The sequence below is a fragment of the Aythya marila genome, assembly GCF_965140915.1.
Source record: "Aythya marila genome assembly, chromosome: 1".
Classification (NCBI taxonomy): Eukaryota; Metazoa; Chordata; class Aves; order Anseriformes; family Anatidae; genus Aythya; species Aythya marila.
In genome coordinates this window covers 119,225,182-119,242,895 of record NC_139042.1, presented here as the reverse complement: position 1 = coordinate 119,242,895, position 17,714 = coordinate 119,225,182, and the positions used below count along the sequence as shown (strand labels likewise).

At 55.5% G+C, this 17,714-nt stretch overlaps 1 protein-coding gene across 5 annotated transcripts in view; it reads right to left on the bottom strand.

Annotated features, from left to right (window-relative positions):
• Window positions 1–17,714, bottom strand: part of BOC (BOC cell adhesion associated, oncogene regulated) — a 40,149-nt gene that overhangs the window by 2,276 nt on the left and 20,159 nt on the right. For 2 of the 5 annotated variants that reach the window (XM_082773338.1, XM_082773339.1), the window contains 15 exons: window positions 14,378–14,551; window positions 13,780–14,058; window positions 10,789–10,935; window positions 10,189–10,332; window positions 9,644–9,937; window positions 8,690–8,962; window positions 7,879–8,177; window positions 5,989–6,157; window positions 5,123–5,233; window positions 4,228–4,434; window positions 3,239–3,420; window positions 2,068–2,173; window positions 1,750–1,872; window positions 938–1,159; window positions 315–538 (listed from right to left, as the gene is read on the bottom strand). In XM_082773338.1, the coding sequence (XP_082629464.1) occupies window positions 315–538; window positions 938–1,159; window positions 1,750–1,872; window positions 2,068–2,173; window positions 3,239–3,420; window positions 4,228–4,434; window positions 5,123–5,233; window positions 5,989–6,157; window positions 7,879–8,177; window positions 8,690–8,962; window positions 9,644–9,937; window positions 10,189–10,332; window positions 10,789–10,935; window positions 13,780–14,058; window positions 14,378–14,462 (2,865 nt within the window). In that variant the 5' untranslated portion in view covers window positions 14,463–14,551. The remainder of the gene's footprint in view (window positions 1–314; window positions 539–937; window positions 1,160–1,749; window positions 1,873–2,067; window positions 2,174–3,238; window positions 3,421–4,227; window positions 4,435–5,122; window positions 5,234–5,988; window positions 6,158–7,878; window positions 8,178–8,689; window positions 8,963–9,643; window positions 9,938–10,188; window positions 10,333–10,788; window positions 10,936–13,779; window positions 14,059–14,377; window positions 14,552–17,714) is intronic. The other 3 variants (XM_082773341.1, XM_082773340.1, XM_082773342.1) reach the window with 3 other exon arrangements.

The following is a 17,714-nucleotide window of genomic DNA, read 5'->3' as shown; positions in this document are numbered from 1 at the left end:
TGCTTTATGTTACCATGTACACACAGAATCCTCAACATTGCCAGTCCCTCTAAGCTTTGTTTAGGAGAAACAGGAACCATTTCCATTAAGAGTAGCTTTTGCCCACTGCCTCTTCTGTACTTTAAGAGCCACTGCCCCAGGAAACCACCTCATCATGAGTGGTTTGGAGACCTTCCTGCTCAACCTAGGTCTCTGGGGAACTCGCATGTAAGAAAGGAGCCAGTTTGGGCACTTTTGCATGCTACAAACCTCCCAGTGCAACCATGGCCTCCAGCTCAAGTCGAATCAGCTGTTAACTGCAGCTGCGGCCGTACCTGCTGCATGTCTGGGCTGTAGTCCCGGGGCTTGGTGCTCGCATAGCCCACTCCAGCAGAGGGGCAGATGCCATTCAGATGCGCCCCGTTGGCGTAGGGCTGCCCATTGACGTAGGGGTGGCCGTTGGCACGAGGAGCAGAGATGGCCCTCAGGGGCACCATGGTGTACTGGCAGGATGATACCAGCAGCCCAGCTCCCGGGAAGCCCATGTCGATGGTTTGCTCTGCAGAGGGGAGAAAAAGGAACTCTGAGGCCAGAAGCAGAGGTAAAGCTGAGCTTCTTGAAGTGAGCTGCTGTCCTGTCAGGCAGGTATCGGGCACTCAAAACACCCTTGGAGACAAATGGTGGAAAGAGACCCCGGACAAAAGTAAAAGCAGTGCTGCCTCTTCTAGTCCCAGGGTTCCTTCTGGGACTGGACAAGGACAAGGGACGGACCGGTATCTTTTCTCTTCACAGAGGACTTCTACAGGACACTTGGAACTTGTCCTTTGCCCACCCTTCTCCCTGCTTCCCAGAAGGTGCAGCCCTCACATTCTATGTCTGACCCAATTACACCTAGGATCAGATCTAACCCACAGGGTGAGCACATCTTGTACATCAGCCCTCAAGAAAGGACACTCACTCTGCTTGGACCAGGCTCTCCAAAGGCAAAAGGGGATGAAGGCCACGATGAGGAGCACAATGGAGCCCAGCACGACGCCCACAATCAAGTACGGCAAGTCGCTGGAACGGGCCACCATGGCTCCTGTCCCCAGGCCGCTGTGCCCGCCGCTGAGCGGGGGATGCTGCTGGGGGGCCACCGTTGAGGGTGGAAGACGACCTGGCAGACCAAGAGACTTCCGAGCTGTGAAGGAAAGAGACAGAGTGAGACACAGACAGGGCAGGAGCAAGAGCAGCACTCTCCAGGGATGTCTGCACTTCTGTGGAGTGAACAGGCTTCTGCAGTGGCTTTGAAGAAGCGCTTCTGGATGCCAGAGGATTTCCCGGGCTGAAGCATTTTGCCATACAGATGAGTTCTTTGTGCTTGCTTTACAGATCTGCCAGGCTCTTGGGCTGCTAAAGCACATGAAAAAGGGAAAGCCACCAAAACACCCACTTGGACTTAATGCTGTCCCTGTTGCAACAGTGCAGCTGCTTGGAAGACGAGATGGGACTCGCTTATAATCAAGCACAGCAGTTGAGACCAGCAAGGGGGAGTTAGCCCTTCTGGTTCCAGCCACCATCTGCGTGGCACTTAGGAAAAGGTCAGTGCTGCTCTGAGGGAAATGCTGATGGACTCGCAGGGCCGCACCAGATGTGAGTACTGGTACGGGTGCATACACAAACTGAGCGCCAGCATCAAGCCGAGCCTGCTCTTCTGTTCCACCTCCACCTCCTTGCCTGAGTGTGGATGGCGTACGGTCAGGCAGGGCTGGTACCTGTGAAGCTGCTCACCTTTGGTTTCACAGATCATCACGTTGCTGAACTCGCTTTCGCCGCCCTCGTTGAAGCACTGCATCTTGATGTCATATGACGTTTCTGGCTGCAGGTGGCTGATGGAGTGCCAGTAGCGGTCTCCTGAGGAGGGAACACACACGAGGTGTCTTTAGCTCCTGTGGGGAACTTGCAGCTGGCCCACTACTGCAGCAGAGCTAAGCGAAGCAGGACCAGCCAGCAGCAGCAGCCTCGTGCCTTTGGTATACAAGGCTCCTTCTGGCCAGGTATTCTTATAGAAGAAATCGAGAGCTAGGACCAATCTCCAAAATCTCCTACCTTCCACCACGTCCTTCTTGTAGTCGCTGTCGTTGTCACTGTCGGTGGGGCGGTAGTAGATGTAAAAGCCATGGATGGGCGTGTTGTTGTTGCTGGCAGGGATGTACTGCAGAGAATGGGAGAGAGGGAAGAAATTAGCAGCGATGCCTGTGCTGTACTGTGCTGGGCAAGGAAGAGTCAGGATAAAAGGGATGAGGCAGGAGGAAAACCTGCAGGGAGCTCTTCCTTGTCTTGCCGCTGGTTTTCACAGTAAGGGCTTCCTTCCAGGAGGTCATTGCTATTTTATGCTCTCAGGTAACAGGCAGGCCTTAAATCTGGTCCCTGTCAACCCAAACATCCCATACTCTGCACCTAGCAGCAGTGACTCAGCTGGCCGAGGACAAACACACCTTCACCTTGACTCTAACAGTCTCACTGCTTCCAGACACACAGCAGCTCTCTTGCCATGAGCCAGTGACTGGAGAAGTCTCGTGTTTGTGTGGACAGCTCTGCTCCTCCTCCACCCGAAGCTGTACTGCCCCAGCTCCATGTGCTCGTGCTGCATGTCACCCAGTACCATATCAGCTACTGTGTTTACAATAACAGCAGTGCCCATCCTGCCCTGTAGCATTTTCGAGCCAGAAGAAGTTGGGAGAGAAGAGGGTGATGCACCCCTCTGAATAAGCTGTTGGAAGCACTTAGATCTGGGCTTGTGATCCGAAAGATCCTGCCCGCTCCTAAAAATCCTCTGGGCTGGACTGCTGTAAACGATTACCAGCACTTCCAGCTGCTATTCAGCAAGTGACAGTGAAGGACACATCTGCTGGGAGCTACAGGAGCAGACAGAGGTGCTAATGGATTCCAGGAATTTGGCCAGGGGAGCAAGCAGCCACTCCCAGCGTGGCTGAACCGTGCTTGTTGGATGAAATGGTCGAGACCCTGAGGTTATCCACTGAAATGCCTCCTGTGCACAACGCTGAATTCAGATGAAAACAGCTTCCTAGGCTCTCTGACTTCCTCCACTTCTACGTGGCCCAAGCCCAACCCTTGCTGTCTGTGAGATCTGTCAGCTCTCCAATCCATTCGTGCTGCCGACAGGCTCCAGTGGGGTAACCCGGAAGATCTGTAAGCCAGGCAGGTAGCCCCCACACGCCTGCACCTTCAGAGCTCTTTTCCTCCCTACAAACCTTACCATCCACTTGAGCATGATGGTGGTCTCGTTGATGGCATCTGTGAAGGTGATGTACGGCCCGGCCACGGGGCGCTCGTAGACGCGGTTGCTGTACCCAGACACCACGTACGGCCGGGACGCAGCACTGGGCTCGCTCTCCCCCAGGATGTTCAGTGCTCGGACACGGAACTTATAGGAAGTGCCTAGGGGAGGAAATGGGAGATAAGAGTTTGACCCAGACAGCGCTGATGTCTTCCAAGGCTTCTGCTGTCAGCACAGGCCACATCTCCAGAAGGTGGAGAGACTACAGCCAGACTTTGATTGAATATAAATACTGCATGACCAGATTTCAGCCACGTGCTAGACTGAGCCTGCTTTTATTTGCCTCCCCCAATTCCTGTCTGGATGGTCTACAGGCCGGGTCGCAGTTATGGAAGGTATGTGGGGGTGGTTGAAAGGCTGTCCTTACCCCTGAGCAGCTATGGGATGGTGTCCGTCCTCTACTACGGGGCAATCAGGCACAGAAATCTCAGATAAAAGCTCTAAGCCTAAATAACGTTTAACCAAACATCATTTTTTCGCTCTTTTAGTTTGGGTAGATATTTTGTCCTTTAAAGCTGTCCCACTCAGCGATGCCTTTTTTCTCATCTGAAGTGCAATGGGAATTGTGTGTCCGTCTGCCTTGCCTGCGGCTAAGGAAAGAAAGCTCTGTCCTGTCTAGTAAAAGGCACAGACAAGGCACTCATGCTTTCAGTAACTGTCCTGTAAGGCAGAAAAGCATGTGCAAGCCTCCCTGAGGGAGGTCAAATCTACGCTGGTCTCTGCAGCTGGAGAAATTGGAGAAGCATCTGCAGCTTTTCCCCAAGCAGCCCAGGCTGGAGCTGGGGCGGCTTTGTTCGGATCCCACAGGGCAGGGCCAAGTGAGCTGCGGCAGCTGCCTGGCCATCCTACAGGGGCCGCAGAGCTCTCCCACAGCCCCCCAGGATGTGGGGAGAAAAACACCTGCCTACCTTTCTCCAGGCCGGGGATTTCCACGGAGAGGCGGGAGGGAGGAATGTCGCTGGTGGCCAGGACCCAGTCTCCCAGCTTCTTCAGCTTCTTGTACTCCACGCGGAAAGACTGGATGGGAAACCCGCCGTTCCCCCGCGGGATCCAGGTCACGTACACGGATGTCTCCGATGCCATGGAGATGGTTGGACGATCCGGGGCCTCTGGGGCTGCAAAAGTGGACATCAAAGACATGAAACACGCTCCTCTCACCGTGTCTGGAGGATCCCGTAGCTCAGAGGTAAGCGGGTGAAGGACTGCCTCTTCATTAGAGCTGGCACCCCCAAATCCTTGCTCCTTTCAGTCTCTCCAGACATCTTTTACTCCTGTTTGCACCTCGCTCCTTTTCCCCTCCCAGCTCGAGCAGGGAGAGATGAGGTTTGTGGTGTGTATACCCATCACAGGGGGGGCAGCACTGAGAGATGTGGACACAGGGCTGGAGACGGAGGGGGAGAGGCCCGACTGGACAGGAAGGGGACAGACAGGTGTAGGAGGTGAAAACAAGAAAGGCTGAGAGAAACCAGCTGAGGAGGAAATATGGAAGAGTTCTGAACTGCAGAAATAAAGCCTGATACAAAAACAGTCAAAAGATGGGAAGGAAAGAGATGGACGGAGCTGTGGGGATGAAAGCAAAGGGAACGCATCAATTACAGAAGGGATGATGACACCGGTGACTACCAGAGGTGGGCCCAGGGTGAGAAACAACAAATTAGATTAACCAGGCAGGACCTGGTGTTCCTCCAATGCAGCAAAATGCCCAAATGCAGCGACCTCCTACCCTAACTGACTCTGACCCCAGCACCAACCCGGGGCCCCTCGCCCTCCCTCCGTGCCCACCCAGCCCAGGCAGAGCCTTACGGGACAGGCGGCTGTTGTCGGACTGGTTACTGCTCTGGGTGCTCGTGCCGGGGTCATCCCTCTGGATTTGCTGCTCTTTGCTGGCAACGATCTCTGGTTTTGGACGCCGGCCTGCACGGAAAGGAGAGATGGCATCAGGGACACGGTAATGCAGGTCAGAGTTAATTGTTGCTGTCGTGAATAAAGAAAAGAGTCCCAGCTGTGATGCTGAGGTAAATACTCCTTGGACTCAAACAGCCCTAGGGCTTCAACGTGCTCAACTTGCAGCCAGGAACCGAAGCTAAAGGGGCAGAGCTGTTCTACTGTTAATTGCTTTTTTCTTTTTTTTTTTTCTTTCCTTCTTTTTTTTTTTTTTTTGCCCCTGCTAATATTTAATTTTCTAAAAACTTTTAATTGGTTTTCTGGAAATCCTGTTGCTAGATTGCTGCCCGAGGAGGTGGTAATTAGCACAGTGCAGGGGCCTGAGAGGATACGTGAGCAGGCCCAGCACCATGGGGAAGGTTTCAAGGAAGGGAATGCCATTCCCCACCCTTGCTGGGGGACAAAATAAGCAGCATGGGACAGGGAGACTGAGCTTAGGCATTTGGAGCAGCCTTTCGGTGGTGCAGCCAGCTCAGCATGACACAGGCTGCTGGAGGAGGGCCTGCAGTTCCCTTCAGTGCAGGACAAGGTTTTACGAACAGCTTGGACAAAGACAGCTCAGGAATAACCCCCAAAGGCACAGGATGGATTAACAACCTCCTGACAGCCCCCCCAGGCCTATTTGCTTCGCTTCTGCAGGTGTCCAACTGAGCCACGGAGGGAGGAAGGACGCTTGGAGGGGCCCTCCCTTAACTCAGAGCAAAACACCCGGGGCCAGGCTGGACCTTTACCAGTCCGGAAGGTCACCATGGCCGTCTGTCCCTCGCCGGCACAGTTGTGGGCGGCCATCTCCACCTCGTAGAGGCTCCCGGGGTCCAGCCTGGTGAGCGTCAGGCGGTGCTGCGAGGCCGGGACGTCCCTCACTGCCCAGCTGTCCGAGGCGTTGGTGACCTGCTGAGAGACCGAGGCAGGCGTCGCAAAGCTGGGGGCCAGCACCGAGCCCAGAAACGTTCCCTTGGGGTCGTGGATCGAGTGGGGCTAAACCTCCTCCTGTCTGCGCAGGGGGGAGATGTTTTCAGCCCGATTTTGCAGAGCTGAGGGAGTGTTCAAAGCCTGCCCGGGCTTTGATTACGCAGTAGGATTTGGGAAAGCTGGAGGATGCTTGGTGAAGGGCAGAGTTAAGGCTCTGAAGCCTCTCCTCCAACATTTTGTGGTGGAACCACAGCACCTTATGCAGGGAACAGATCACGTACTCCCAGAGCTCCCACAAAGACATGGAAATAATATTTTCTGGTGATGTCCCGCTGCCCCATGAGGAGCGGGAGGGAAGGTGGGACTCTCCTCCTTCTCCCCAGCTGCAAGGATAATATTTTTTCAAGCAAACACACAGGACACCGAAGTGACCCGGTGCCGAAAGGAGCATTAGCAATGCAGGCAATGCAACAAAACGGAAATGCCAGGCCTCTGCTGTATCATTCATCTTCTCCCAGCATTTGACACTGACTGATTAATGCCTGCCTCGTTTTATTTTTATTCCTGAGCCCGCGGAGCTGTGAGGCCAGGGAGGGGAGCCCTCAAGACTGCTAATATCCAGGGAAGAAAAAGAGAAATTCTTAAGAAACAAAGATAATGGCTGCACGGCATCTGACTGCTTGCAGGCTGCTGAGAATTTAGGGTCAGCGCACGAACAGGGGAAAGAGACAGCCGCAGATAGTTTCCAGAAGAGAAACAGACCCTTGCCCGGCACAATTTTAAGCCTCCTGTCATTAGGTTTTACTTTCCTTAGCCATCTTTCACACAAAGAGCCTTTTCTTTTGTTGCTGAATTGATTCCTTCCCTCTCCACAAACACGCTTTTCCAGTCAGAGATGTTAAAACCAGATCATTATATAACTTGATCCTACAGATCGCATAGAAAGAACCTCTTTCTAAACAAGTTTAAGGGTTATTGGGACTAATTCCTTTCCACACAATCCTTCAGCGTCCCAAGAAAGAGTCTCCAGCTGAGAATTTGGACTACACTGAAAACATATTACTGCAAACTGCAGTGACCCATGGTGACCTCCACTGCCCTGCAGCCCCTTCCAGGTGAAGCGCTGAAAAACAAATAAAATATGGACAAACTCCAGCCTGCGAGTTAAGATTGCAGGCAGCACTGCTTGTTACATGATACACCACTGGGGGACAAACCTCCTCCTGGCAGACAACTAGACCCTGCAGTCTGGTGAGGATTTTGGCATTTTTTGTGTTGTTTTTATTTATTTTTTCTTTAAACTTGCCCTGTTGTGCTCTTGCGTTGGCATCTTCTGTCTTTGTTTTAAAGGGCTATGTAAAGAGATGGCTGAAACCCTCAGCCTAAGTTTTGTTGAGAAAGAAATCAAGAACATGGTGGTGTTATAGAAGCCTTCTGTTACATTGTATGTTCATGAAGTCAAGCAACTCCAGGAAAATAGATACATATTTTCACACAAAATGGTGCCTTGCAGTGGCTGGGAATCAAAAACACACCAGATCTGAAACGTACTCAAAGCCCAGAGCAAAACCTACCTCTCCCCTGCAACCTTCTGCCTACCCAAAGGTAATACAGGTATTAAACAAACAAATCCAAGGCTCGCAGCCCACCTGGAGACCGGCACAGAAGAAAGAACACGAGTAGGGCAAAATGGCAATCGCTACCTTGCGGTGCTTCACCACGTAGTAGAGGATGGGGGCTCTGCTGTCCGGCCGGGGTCTCCACACCAGGTCGTAGCTGTCTGTCTTCGACGTGCGGGGAGAGCTGAGGATGACGGGGGCCTCGGCTGGAGACACCAGCTCCCTGCTGGCTGCGCACTGTGCAGCCGCTGCCAGCGGGGTGCTCCCAGGCTTCGGCAGCCCAGCTTTATCCAGGGGCAGCTTTAAGGCACCCTCCCAGGAAGGTGGTGTGGGTGGCTGAGCCGAGCCCAGCCGGGCATCTCGCCCAGGGTTGAGGGTAGCTCCTGAAAGGCAAGATATCGAGGGTGAATGGGTGGTGAGGGCAGGGGAAAGGCCTGACCCAGTCCTGTGGCGAGGACAGAGCTGCGAGAAGCCCCCAGATTCCTCTCCGAAGACCAGAGCTATCCCCACGCTGCACCACAAGTCCCTCAGAGGTATCAGGTCCCAGGTGGTGCTGCTGGCTGTGCCACGCCAAAAGGTGTTAGAAACAAGCTTTCTCTCCTGGCATAAACATAATGTCTTACTGGGGACTCTCCCAGAACAGGCCTTGGCCAAATAGGGCTTCCTACACCTCTCTGAGGGCTTCCTAGCCTCTCATACCCTGGAGAAGTCCATTAGGGTCCAAGGAAACAGGTGGCACCTCCAGAAACCCTCAGAGTGTAGGGTGAAAAGGAAGGAAGAGCTCAAACCCAAGCAGGAGGGTGATACCCCAACTTTCTCCTGCTCCCCTCTGCTCTTTCCCCGTGCGTTAGGGCTCCACCACCGAGTGCCCACAAGCTCCCAGAGAGGGACTGACCTGGCCGGGCTGTCCTCAGCTGCACCATGGCCTGCGCGCTGCCGACCTCGTTCTCTGCCATGCACTGGTAGATGCCGTCGTCCTCGGGCCCCACGCTGACCAGGCGCAGCGCCCGGCGGGAGAGCCGGAGCCGGTGGCTGGCAGAGAGGGGCACGGCGTTGCGCAGCCACACGACGGAGGGCTGGGGGTTCCCCCGCACCTCGCAGGTGAACTTGGCGCTCTGGCCCCAGGGGATGATCTGCTGGGACAGCTCCATCGTGACCTCCGGGGGCTCTGCCAGGGGAAAAAGCACGGCTGCTGAGCAGCGCCTGGCAGGGAGCACGGCAGCGTCGTGGCTTTGCGCTGTTCTCTGTAGGTTCTCGACCCTCCCTGCCAGTCCTGCTAGCTTTGAGGGGTCCCACATGGATGTGGTATTCCCCTTTAGCATCCACATCGACCGCACAGAGGTGTCCCTCTGAGCCACATGATGACAGCAGGCACCTATGAGTCCCATTTCTCTTAGCTGAAACATCGCTCTGCAAAGCTTGTGCTCGTGCCAATAACACTTCAGCACTTGGATGAGACGAAATCTAACAAAACATGGGCTTATCCTCCCTAATGCTCATGAGAAGGAGAAGGATGTGTGGTAGAAACATGTAAGGCGTGGTACCCCTTATGTTTCTCACCCCACAGAGAGCTTTCCTACAGAACAGAGTGAAAAGCAGGACACTCTCATCTCTTTGCTGTTATCTAGCTCAAATATATCTGAGAAGCAGCCAGTCCTCCACTAGAGAGTGTTGGAGTAAACCTTCCCCACAGGAGGGAGGATCCATCACCTCCAGCTCACGCTGGGAGCCAGGAAGGAGGAACCACCACCCTCAAGCCAGAATTCATCCCGTCTCCTCAGAACTGGAACCCGCAAGCAGCGGGGAAAGCCCAAGCCCCTCCTCAAGCGAGGGCTACGGCAGCACTCACCGAACACCTGCACGTTGTAGAAGATGAACGCGGCTCCGGCCTCGCCGACCCCGTTGTCCGCCGTGCAGCTGTAGGTCCCCGAGTCCTCCTCGCTGGTGGGGTCGATGAGGAGGTTGCTGAGCAGGAAGCGCGTCTTGTTGAACGCCGAGACGCTGGAGCCGTCCTTGGCCCAGGTGACCCGCGGCGGGGGGATCCCGCTGGCCACGCACTCCAGGATGAGGCTTTGGCCTTTGGTGACGATGATGGTCTGAGCCTCGGGGGGGTAGATGATCCGAGCTGCCTCCGCCGTGGAGCCTGGCGACGAGAGGAGGAAGGAGGTAGGTGGGAAGGAAGGCGGCAGTGCAGGATCAAGTCATACTTTAAGGGAATGACTTTGTAGTCTTCCCAAGGAGTCTTGCTGAACGACTGAGGACCTTTCCTCGTATGACACCAAAAATAAATCCTGAGGAAGGCACAGCGATCCCAGGAGCATACTGTGTTCATACTTTGTATGTGCAGCCAGGGCCAGAATGGCTCAGACATGCAAAGAAAGGAGAGCGGCTTACGTCTCACGCGGAGCCTCTCGCTGGACACGGAGGTTTTCACCTCCTGCGTCACGGGGTTGTAGGCAGCACATTTGTAGGTCCCCTCATCCTCCTGGCTGGCGTTGACAATCTGCAGGTTCCCAGATGGCATGATAAGGTAATTGTCTGCAGGGAGAGAAGAGGAAATGGTGCATGGTCATAAGGTGTGTGTCCCAGAAGAAACACTGTGCCCTTTTTGTTCACACATCAGGAGGAGCAGTGATGCAATTGTGGAAGGAAGAGCGCCGCGGCTGAAGCCAGCTCGCCACAAGTGCCTGCAGCAGATGGAGTGAAGCTGTCGAATCGAGACTCAAGTTTTTTTAAAATTTCCCACGTCCAGAAACATCTTGGGCTAGAGGAACGCTGCACGGACGTACAGGGATGCCCAATGAAAAGCACCATGGCACATCACCTAATTCTGCTTCCTTCCCCCTTCCACAAGCTGGTGTTACACCCTAAAAGAGCCCGTCCTCAAACTGGCCAAAAAAGGACAAGGAGGAGGCAGACAGTGCTGCTGCTGGCAGGGAAAGGTAAAATTGAGGCTGTGGGGGGACACGGGGGGACAGACCCTTTGGTGCTCACCTCGGGAGGCCTCCAGCCACTCGTGCTTCACGCTGTAGCGCACCTGGGCCTTGGGGTGGCTCTCGGGCAGGTCGCAGGCGATGACGGCCGTGTTGCCCTCGTCCACCTCGATCACGTGCTGGCCGTCAAACTTGAAGTCCTTGAGATCTGCACGGGGAACAAAACAACGACAGGGCTGCTTGCCTGGTGCCGGCAGAGGACGGGAGCTGTTCCCAGCGAGCAGCTCTTGCAGCCAGAGCTGCCCTGTGCTCTTCCAGCGCTCCAGCAGCCGGCCTCTCTGCTCAGGGCACCCTTTGTACAAAAGAAATATGGAAACAGGGAGCCAGAAAGTGCAAATAGGGGGCACCTGCCCCTGCCAGGGCAGGCAGCAGCTGCTACACCAGGATGAGGGCACCCGCCCTGCGCTCGGCCGGCCCCTCCGAACCCATCCAAGTGCCCGTGGGCAGTTTGGAGAGCCGGGGGGCACGAGGGCTCGTGGAGGGCGGGCTCCACGCAGCCTGCCTTTGGCAGCCGAGCCGGCAAAAAAATGTGTTTTTGTTCTCTGGGAAACATAGCAGCGCTCCAAGAGCAAGAGACAAGGCTGGCTCCGAGCTTCTCCCACCCACAGTCATGGAAAAGTGACATGAAATTTCTCAAGCAGACTTTCTGATTAAAGCAAGATCCTTGATGGGGTTTAAATAAAAACCAGCCCTCTTGGCAGGGCGGCGAGAAAGCCTCCCCGAAGGCGGCGCGGAGGGGCTGCCGGGCGGCTGCTGGGGGAGCGAGTGTTCCCGTGCCCGGGTCCGAGGGGAGGGGAGGAGGCCGAGCAGGGGAGGGGAGGTTTTGCAATGTCATAAAAATGATTTGCAGCGCACATGCTTTCATACTCCTGGAATTTCTTGGCACCGTTCAATTAAAGAAAAAAAAAATAAATAATAATAATAAAATAATAATACCAAAAAGAAGGAATAAGGGCGAGCTGCAGCAATGCCATTAATCCTTTAAGACAGGCCGAGGAGGGGAGCCATGTTTCCACTGGGTATTAAAGCCAGATGAAGGTTAACTCTTCACTTGTGAAAAGCTGGCGGCGCCCCGCGCTCCTCCAGCAACGAAAGTTCCCGCTGGGGAGGGGCAGGGTGCCGGGCATTTTCCCCTCTTCACTTTTTGTTTTTTATCCTCGATCAAGGAATAAAAAAAGAGCAAGAGCCGCAGAAATGGCAGGAGGTGGAGAAGGGACGAGAGAGAGCCCAGCGTCCGCCTGCCCGCATCGCACATGCTTCTCCCATCGCCAAAATATAAACGAGCATCGGGGAAATTAATGTGCGCCTTGGTGGTCTGCGCTCATCACGGCCAAACGAAGATTTCGGAGCCAAGGCATCGGCCCCAGCACCGCTGGCAGGGAGCTGCACATGCACATGGCCTCTGCGCAGCCCCACGGCCCCGCCGCACCCCGGTGGCTGGGAGAAACTTGCTCCCGGCTGCAAAGGGGCTAACGGGGCTTACAATTATTCTGATTTTGGTGTCTGTGAGCATGAAGGAGCGCGAGTAGAGGGCCCTTGCTCGCATCCATCCGCCCGCTCGGAGGCGTGAGGAGGGTCAGCCCCGCAAGCTGCCTGCGCCGCTGTCAGTGGGGAGCGAAACCAGCTGCGGCCCGCGGCCGGGGGCCAAGCAGCAAGACGGAGCGGATTAAATGAATGGGAGGCCATAAATAACGCGGGAGAAGGAGCCTGAGGAAATAAAAAGCAGGCCCTCGAGGTGAAAGTCCTCTCCTCGGCCCTCGCGGGCACACCCGGGCTGCCCTACAGACCCCGGCTCGCTTGCGCGCCCCAGGTGCATCCCTGAGCCCCGCTCCCCCTGGCCTCGCAGGCAGCACCTGTGTTTTCCTTCTCTCCCCTCCTCACACCACCTCTGCCCCGTGGCCCTGAGGCTGTCGCCAGCGAGGCCGAGGGGGCCCTGAGGGACCTGGCACGCAGCACCTGGGGCACTCGAGGGGGTTTCCTCCAAGGGAGGAGGCGAGAAAGAGCCCCAAAGTTGGCCAGATGTTACCTATGCCCCTCGAAACCTAGCAGGACGCTTTTTCCAGCGAGTCCTGATCCGCTTCCAAAATCAACTGAAATCATAAGCTGGAAAACACTCCTTTCTGCCTCCTGCTTATTTTTCGTTCACCTTCCAGTTTCTCTCCTCCACCTCCAAAAGTAATTTCAGGCTGGGGCCAAGACTTTCAGAGGGTTTTCTCCCAAGACTTTTTGAAGCCGGTGCCCTGGGAGAAGCCCAAGGTGCCAATGGCAATGTCAGCCCCTCCTACACCTTCAGCCCTATTTCTTTCCAGGGCTGCCCCTTCTCTCTCTTCACTCACAGCTTTCCAAGCCTTCCCCATCCGAGGCAGCCACACAACCTCGGGGACCTTCTGGTGCTGTAGGACCTGTCCCCTGCCCAGCACTGACGCCAGACCCAGGAAGACCCCCAAACTGCCGTGCTCTGCTCTCCTAAATGCAAACCATGTCCTTGGTAACCCCATCCACCTCTCCCCTCCTCTCCTCCCCTCTATCAGGCCACCAGCGCACACAGCCCCCTTTCTGCTCTGGAATGCGTTCTCCGAAACTTAATCTCGGCGCGGAGCTCGGGCCAAATCCCCCGACGGGTTCGGCCCCGTGACAGCCCCCTCCCGCCCCGCTTCGGAGCGCAGCAACTCCCCCTCACCTCCTCCTCCTCCTCCTCCTCCCACCCAGCCTGGCCTAAACATTTCACTTCTGATTAATGTATCAGTGACAAGCCAATCGCTCTTGGCTTTAAAGCCAAACCAGCCCCCACTCCGCACAAACATCTTCACTTCGGTGCTTTCTTAAGGCTTAGCCCCACGCTCCCCCTTGCCGTGAAGGCAAAGTGTCCTGAGAAGTCCAAGGAGCCCTCCTTTCCTGCCAGAGCGAGCGAGGGAGCTTATGAAAACCTCTCAGGATGGGTGAGCAGAGGCCTGGGCAGCGCAGGGGGTGGCAGAAGGCCGAAGCTACTCACTAGCTAGCGTGACCACCGCGGGGACGCTGGCGATGACTCCCTCGGGCACACGAGCGATGCACTGGTACCGCCCCACGGTGTGGTTGTTGAGGGCTGCCACGACGAGCTTCCCTCGCTCGACCTGGACACCCAGCGCCTCGTCCGACCCGGCCAGCTCCTTCCCGTTCAGTCTCCAGGTGAGGTTCACGCCAGGTGGGTCCACCACACACCCCAGGCTGACCGGGCCCCCGAATTTTTGGACAATGGAGGCGGGCTGCACGGTGACCTGCAGAGATTCACCTGCACGGAGAGAAAGAAACAGCAGGAGGAAAGCCCCGTGAGTCTCGGTAAAAGGAAAAACCTGCAGTGCTGCTGCATTTTGCATTCCCCATCGCTTCTACGCGTGCCTCACCCTCCCCTCAGCTCCTCATCCTCCCCTACTAGGACTTGGAGATGCACAACAGCCTCGTTTCTCCTTGGCAGGGATGTCCTGCCCCACCTGTCACCCCTTCTCCCTTTGAGGAGCATCTGAAGCCAGAAAGAAGTGGGATCCCAGCAGCTCAGCTTGCCTCGAGACAAACCATAAATAAAACAGGATATAAAAGAGCAAAACACTCACTCAGTTGGGCAAAGCAGCTAGCGGCTGCGAGGAGGAGGCAAGGGACGGGGGACATGGGTCTCTTCTTTCCACGTGTCATTGCCATCCCATGCGGTGTCTCCTGGGGCAGAGGCGCCCAGGGAAGGGTCCCATAAGCTGCTTCAAGGGATGTGGTGGAGGTGCGGCAGCGGCTTCCTGCAGGTGACAAAAAAAGATGGCAGAGCTCAGATTAACTACTCAGCCTGAAACGCGTAGCCCGTTTTGAGTTGACTACCTGCCTGGACAAACCACCAGGTTCACGTTTGAAGGCATCAACAATCTTCCAAAAACGCGAAGCCCAAGGCCACCCATCGCAAGGAACGAACAGCAACGCGAACAAAGCTGGCAAGAGGGACCAAAGATCTACATGGCTCAAGCAAGGACCAGTTTGAGCACCTTCTTTCCATACCCATCCCGGTCAAAAAGAGCCCAAGATAACAAGCTCTGCCGAGAGGCGAATTAGGTCACGCTTGGTATGTCCCTAGGGGCTGCTGTAGACCCTGCAGGCTCCCAGAAAGGGCAGCTGCAGCCACGCTGCTGCAGCCCACAGCTCCCTGACATGTGGAAATCCTCTGTGGGTAACCACCAGCACCAAAGCGATAACACGGCAACCTCCCTCCCACGTGTCTTGTCCTTCCCAGCACCACTCTCCTCCCCTGAGGAGGAAAGAGCCTCAAGAATTTGGCTTTGAGGCATTTTGCCCGCTAACCAGCACAAACTGTGGCTGGAGATTCTCCAGCTATCGGCATGGAGAGCATCTGAGTCACTCCAGTTCATTTCTCCACCCAAGGCAGCTACCAAAGCATCCTCCCTTGTGCCTCAGCCACCACTGACCACGGCAGTAGAAGTGCCCAAGGTCCTCCCCTAGCACAGCAGTACCTCCGTTGACACCACTGATGTGCCACCTTAACCTAGAAAAGACTTTGCGTTGGGTTAGGCTTCAAATTTGGGTTTCTACCTCACCCCAGGAGGCACACCGGGGACGGCCAGCCTTCCACCAAAGCAGAAGAATCATTTTGGGGTAGGACTCAAGCCTTGCTCCTCGGTGCTGGAAGAAACCCACGGAGCAAAGCTGACTCACTCGCCCTCTCTGGATGGGTTTGGCAGCAGGATGGGAAAATGTTGGACGGAAAAGGGTTGGACTCCTCCGAGCCCATGCAGGGGGAGGGGGGCGGCGAAGAGGTTCCCAACCAGACCTCCCTGCAGCAACGCCTCTGGCCAGCGGGGCAGAGCCAAGGGCGCAGACACGCGATGGACTCTTCACGAGCAAAGACCACCCAGGCACATGGAGGCAAGGACCCAACTGGCCGTCCCCAGGTCTGTGGAGAGAAGAAGGGCAATAGGTGGGGGGTGGTAAGGCCAAAATTTGGCGGATGGACCAGCACCGAGCGGAGAGCGAGGAGAGAAGGTGTGCTACAACAAGTGTACGGTGCCTCCCCAAACCTCCAAGCAGAATATGAGCTCCAAATGGGGACATGTGGCCATTTCTTTCACAGCTGAGCGAAGGACAAAAAGTAAATGGCCGGCATAAAAAATAATGAGGAAAATGAATGAAAACATCAACTCCAAAAAGGACTATTAGGATCCGGGGCCAGATTTCGAAATTCTCAGCTTCCACAATTGAAGCCAGATTTTCAAAAGCATTCAGTGCTTGACATGCTGAGCTCTCCTGAATAGGCGACCAACTTATTTTGACGCCTAAATGGGAGCTGACCCCTTTTGAAAGCGCTGCCCTTAAGCAGCCTGCAGTGGTGCAGAGCGAGGAACTTTATTAATCGGGCGGCTTTCGATCCGCCCGGCGGCCCCGGGTGCAACATCCCCGGCTGCTGGCACTTCTGTGGCCACCAGCCTCTGCTGGAGGAAAAGAAGGAGTTAAAGGGATGGGAAGAGCTCCAAAGGGGGGCTGGTGTTGGGGGGGGAGTTATTTACTTATTTATTTTTAATTCTTTCCTGTCAGGTTGAAATAACAATTTCCTGTCAGGGGAGCGAAGGCTCGAAGCTCCCCTCAGCCAGCCCAGTAAATCAAAGGAGGGGCCATTAGGAGAACCGAATTAATGAGGGCTTCGTCAGATGGGGGGGACGGCAGGGGGGTGTAAAACCTGTCGGCTCCGCTTCCCGCCCCACCCCAAAGCCCCCTGCCCCATGCCGAAGCCCCCCTCGCTGAGGGCGAGGAGCGGGACGGGGACGGCGAGGGGAGGCCGTGAGAGGGAACGGAGGCGAAGGCTGGAAGGGGGAAAGGGGCCCGAATTAAAGGCGTTGGGTGAGAGGTGTTGGGTGATTAGAAGCTGAAGGTTTTACTGAGGAAACGCTGCCCACAGCCCCGAGCCCCCTCCTGCTTAACGAGGGCCGGCCGGGCAGCCCTCGTTACAGCCACGCCGCCTGTGATTTACAAGGGGCCCAAATAGAAACCAGCCCCTGGCCTGTCCCCAGCAGCATGGGCAGACGCAGAAAAGGCCAAAACCTGACGGGGGGGATGGGGACACAGCCTGCCTGCAGGTGGGGACGGATGGGGTGAAGGGGAAGGGGCTGAGGCCAGGTACTAGTGGGTTGGGCAGGGGCAAACCCAGATCTCTGCTTTGGGATTCAAGCTCCTCATAAGAAGCATTTTTTGCATCATGCCAATGTTGCCTGTAACCTTCAGTTTCTAATACAAGAGAGGGCTGGGTGGTTTTTGGTTATCAGAGCTTAAGGCACTGATAAAGAAGGTGAAGAAGGAAGAGCCGCAGCACCCATTCCCTTCACAGCTGAGGTAACGTGAGGGCCTGCTGAGAAGCCCACCTTGTGTAAAGCCCTGTCATGAAGCAACGGCAGGGCTGGAAACCAAAAGCTTTCCTCCTGGGATGTCCACCCCAGCAGGCAAGTGGTTCTTGGACCCCAAATCGCTGGTGTCTCCTCTGAGAAAAGCCACCACACAAGGTGAGACAGCCGCGCAGGTCAGCAGTTCTGTGGGATAACTTTGTGCTCACAGCTAGGGGAAGGAAAACACCCAGAGCCAAAGCTGGCACGGCACCACCACCCTGCAAACCAGCGAGCTGGCCTGCTAACTGCAGATCACACCTGGGCGCCAGCTGGCCCTAAAAAAAACACACCACAGATTTCCCCCAGGCCAGTCCTGAGCAACTCAGTGGCGATAGACACCTGCCTAAAGGACACAAAACAATCTGGCAAGTAAAACAGCTCCTACTTGTTGAGCAGAGCTGCTCACGTCCACCAAACACAACTCACTGTGATCGATCTGGGACTTTCTCCTTAAATCTCCTCAGGACGAAGCCCCACGGGCAACCCCTTCCCGCACCAGCCCCCGGTGGCATCACAGGGC